This window comes from Squalius cephalus (assembly GCF_949319135.1).
Source record: "Squalius cephalus genome assembly, chromosome: 21".
Taxonomy (NCBI): Eukaryota; Metazoa; Chordata; class Actinopteri; order Cypriniformes; family Leuciscidae; genus Squalius; species Squalius cephalus.
Window position 1 is genome coordinate 13,780,808 of NC_137142.1, and position 4,371 is coordinate 13,785,178.

At 38.2% G+C, this 4,371-nt stretch overlaps 1 protein-coding gene across 1 annotated transcript; it reads right to left on the minus strand.

Annotated features, from left to right (window-relative positions):
* Positions 1-865: 865 nt before the first annotated feature.
* Positions 866-2,692, minus strand: marveld1 (MARVEL domain containing 1). Its single transcript, XM_079855840.1, has one exon. It carries the CDS (start codon positions 2,331-2,333, stop codon positions 1,845-1,847), a length of 489 nt encoding a protein of 162 aa, XP_079711966.1. The 5' UTR covers positions 2,334-2,692; the 3' UTR covers positions 866-1,844.
* Positions 2,693-4,371: the final 1,679 nt, after the last annotated feature.

Sequence of the window (4,371 nt, forward strand, 5' to 3'; positions counted from 1 at the left end):
TGTAGTCAACATTTCAAACTGGGGTGTGTTTCCCGTACAACGGCGTAACTCGCTGCTGTACTACCATAGTACGATGCATCGTTGAAGAAATCAACTAGTCACGACTGCTTCCTGAAACCGTATTGTCGCAAATTGGTGGTTCAACCTGCACGTTGGTTAATGATGTCATGCAGGTAATAACTACTTTCAATGAATCTGTTTGAGATCGAATTAATGCTAGATGCTTTGCTATAAACTACGGACATGGCATCTGAGGACTAATTTAAATTTTTCTCATTTAGTTTGCTTTATTTCTAGATTCAATCTAGGCTCGTTCTCACGTACTACAGCACATGCGCACTCTTCAAAAACTACGCTTTAAATCTCTTGACTACCTAAAAGACGTAAATGATATTTGTATATATTCTAAATAATAGATGTAGATTGTACTGAATGTCAGCTTGCTTATTTGGCTCAAGATAAGGATTTATTGAGTTCACATGGCATGTAAACAAGAAACTATGCTGTCGTTCCAACCACACAACTTTGCGACGCTGTTTGCGAACGTTCGTTAGAACTATGTTTTCGGGAAACACCGACTCGTTGAACTATGCTGATAACGACGGAACTTGCGACCATAGTTTGGCTAACGATGCTTTTGGGAAACGCACCGCTGGATATTCCCGAACACAGTGTTTTAGGCCAAACAGAAGGGAAAAAATGAGTAAACATTGTTCATTTACGCATACTACCGACATTGTAACAATACAAAGGGGGTTGAAAATCGCAGAAGTTATTTAATAAAACAAACAATAAATTCTAACATACAACAAAATACAAGCCAAGTGATTTATATTTGGCACAGTGGCATCATAAGTGTACTCTGTATTGCTTGTAAAATGGTTTCCTGGTGAAGGGAAGATAGAGAACATTTTGTTGCATTTTGCATAAAAAAAATCATTGCTTCCCGTTTTTATATTTATACAAAGAAGAACCACATATTACCCTTAAAGGAAAAGTTCACTTAAAAATGAAAATTCTGTCATCATTTACTCACCCTCAAGTTGTTTCAAACCTGTATGAATTTCTTTCTTCTGCTGAACACAAAAGAAGATATTTTGAAGAATGTCGGTAACCAGACAGTTGATGTACCCCCATTGACTTAAATCGTTTTTTTTTTCCTACTATGGAAGTCAATGGGGGTACATCAACTGTCTGGTTACCGACATTCTTCAAAATATCTTCTTTTGTGTTCAGCAGAAGAAAGAAATTCATACAGGTTTGAAACAACTTGAGGGTGAGTAAATGATGACAGAATTTTCATTTTTAAGTGAACTATTCCTTTCATTTTAAAACGTGATTGTCTTCATTCAATATTTTTTTCTCTTTGAAAGCTGATCAAGTGGAAATTTTTGATGTGGTGCGATTCATTCTAGGATTGTAAACAGTGAAGCACACATACACTTTTGATGAAAGACACTGACATAAAGAAGATCCTTGTTTAATCGCTTAAATGTCATGTCAAAAGGTTAAAAGAACAAAACGTGATGCAACACTGAGAATATTGTTTCATCAAGCAACAAACTGCTCTTTGAGTTGTCAGTTATACAATACAAGAAAAATAAATCTACTTAAACATATAGAGCTCCAGCAACATATAAACAACACAAGTGTAAAATAGACTTTTATGTGTGACTGCAGTACAAAAGCTCTATAAATTACTGTATAAAAAGCAACAAACAAACCTGAAAGCCTGAGACAAGAGGATCAAACCCTCTGCTTTGATTTAAAAAAAAGATTTATTAGTCTCCAAAAAGCTTGCCGGAGGTCTCAAAGTGGCAGCGTTTGAGGGATGCAGTCGATTTTCACACGACTGTCCGCTCACCTCGACATTTCCTGTAGCTGCAGTAGACGGCGGAGAGCAGATAAACGCCGGCGGTGAGGCAGGCGAAGACCGAAGCGGTGAGGTAGACCTTGTACAAGCAGTGATGTTTGTAGACGTCCAGGTTGCAGTAGGAGTTCTTTTGGGTTTTGTAGATCATGATCCCAATCGTGGACAGATACAGCAGAGTGGCGGCAACGTCGTGGATCACGTTGCTTAACAACCAGCGTTCTCCTCCGACGATGGGAACGAGGTCCTGCTTGTCCAGAAGAGTGATGATGAAGACAGCTAACGTGAGGAGCCAGAAAAGCACGGCCACGAAAAGCACATAGTGAATGGAGCCCTCATACTTGTTGGCTGCGATTGTGACCCAAAGCCCGGCTCCCAGCAGAATCTGGAGGACCCGTACAATCCCGACAAAGCTCTTGAGGAATTCCAGGAAACTTCTCTTCACCTGTGGCTGAGGGGGCATCTCCTCTTTTTGTTGAAGAGAGCTTCTCCTGGTGTTCAGGGTGGGGGCTGTTTGCCACAAACAGAGAAACAAAGAGAAGAAAGAGCCAACCGGAGAGTTAAGGAGTGGCTGATAGGGGTTTTGGAGGAGGATAGCCCTGCAAACGCACACAGAGTGAATCTTCGGCTCAGCCCCGGGGTTTTGAAATGACTTCTGTCTGTTTGTCTCTTCCGTTTCCTGTGGTAGCTGTGGAGTTCTGTCTCTCTCCCCCTCTTTCCGAGCAGAGAGCAGGAGGAGAAACAGAACAGAGGGCAGGACTTGAAACACTAGCCACTTTCCCCTCCTCCTCTTCCTTGTTGTCCATCACTCTCTCAGTCGGCTAGTTAGAAAATTCCTGTGTGTGTGTGCAAACAGTGGCCCCGGAAAGTGTTTGGACACACTTAAAAATGTGAATGTCTTTGCATTAGAAAACACACACACATACACACACACAAAGGAAATCAAACTAATAGGCATTTGTTTTAAATAAGATAGCAGGATAAGTTTTTAGGATATATAATTTAAATTATAACAACAAAGTATGTTTAAAATTGAGATAAAGAATTTGTTTAAGTTGTGGGAACTGACTTCATATATCCAATAAAAATCACCTCTTCTTAGTAAAAGTTACTTTGATAAAGTTCTGAGAAAAGGTCTAGCATCATTAGTTTGCCACTTGGTATATATATAATATTTCTAAATACATTTTACACTACACGTTTTACACTATTCAAAAGTTTGGGGTCAGTATGATTTTTTTAATGTTTTTGAAAAACAATAATATCTTAGGCTGCATTAGATCAAAAATACAGTAAAACAGTAATAATTATTACAATTAAATGTGATGGCCAAGTTGAATTTTGCTGCAGTCTTCAGTGTCGCATGATCCTTCAGAAATCATTCTAATGTGCTGATTTGTTGCGCAAGAAACATTTCTTTATTATCATCAATGTTGAAATATGCTTAATATTTGTGTGGAAATATATTTTTTTAGGATTTTTAGGATGAATAGAAATCTTTTGTAACATTACAAATGACAAATGATCACTTTTGATCAATTTAATGCAACCTGAATAAAACAATTCTTATTATTTTTCTTTTATAGCAAGTCTCTTTTGTTCAAAACAAAGGGTTTATATTAAAGAATTGTACTTCTTTGTTCTTCATGATTGTTTACTGTAAATGTGGTAGCAAAACTTATAACTTATAATTAAAGGCAGATTTCCATTGTGACAACTTACCCCACATGTAGTGTGACGACATGCCCTGCTATATCAAAGTCCGGTGGAATTATTCAATAGCTTTTAACAGAAAATTACTTGTACATGAACTAATCTACAACTTAAAACATGCTATCCTAACATGTTAGCCTTCATCACATTCAAGCTTTAAAATGTGATAGACAAATATGCATCAGACTGAGGCAAGAATGTGGGATCCTTTTGTTTTTCCAAACTAAACCATCTTATCACTGCTGGTATGTTTTGTCCATGAAATCAATGTTTTTCATGGTCCATGACCAAAGTCTGACAGCTGAGATCAGAGGCTGGGTGCCCTGACGTCAATGAATACAGACACAGCCCTCAAACTACGTGGCTATTTTAGTGCACCGCCCCTTTAAAGAATCTGGCCACAGGAAGACCCAGTGGGAGGGGTTAGTTAGATTCACATTCTCATTGGGTGATTTATTTTCTCATGCTTCCTGTTGGGAGCAAAATGCAGCTCTACAGTTGAGTATGAATAACTGTAAAGACCAACAGCTGCAAACTGAGTAATGATATGATATTGTGCATTCAAATCAATCCTCTGATATACAGCAAATGCTGTGGCATCACACAACGCCTTAAACGGCTATCATTTGCAATCTTTGAAAACACATAATGTGCTCTGATGCATATCATACAAATGCTCCCAGAGACCTCACAGCTGGACGTCATCCTGAGCTAGAAACACTTTTAGATTCATGAACTTGTTTACACTGTGTATATATTCCCTATTCTAATATGTTCACCAAATTTCT

Bases quoted from the DNA above. Each gene is read 5' to 3' on its own strand.
- marveld1 (XM_079855840.1), bottom strand. From the start codon at position 2,333: ATGCCCCCTCAGCCACAGGTGAAGAGAAGTTTCCTGGAATTCCTCAAG.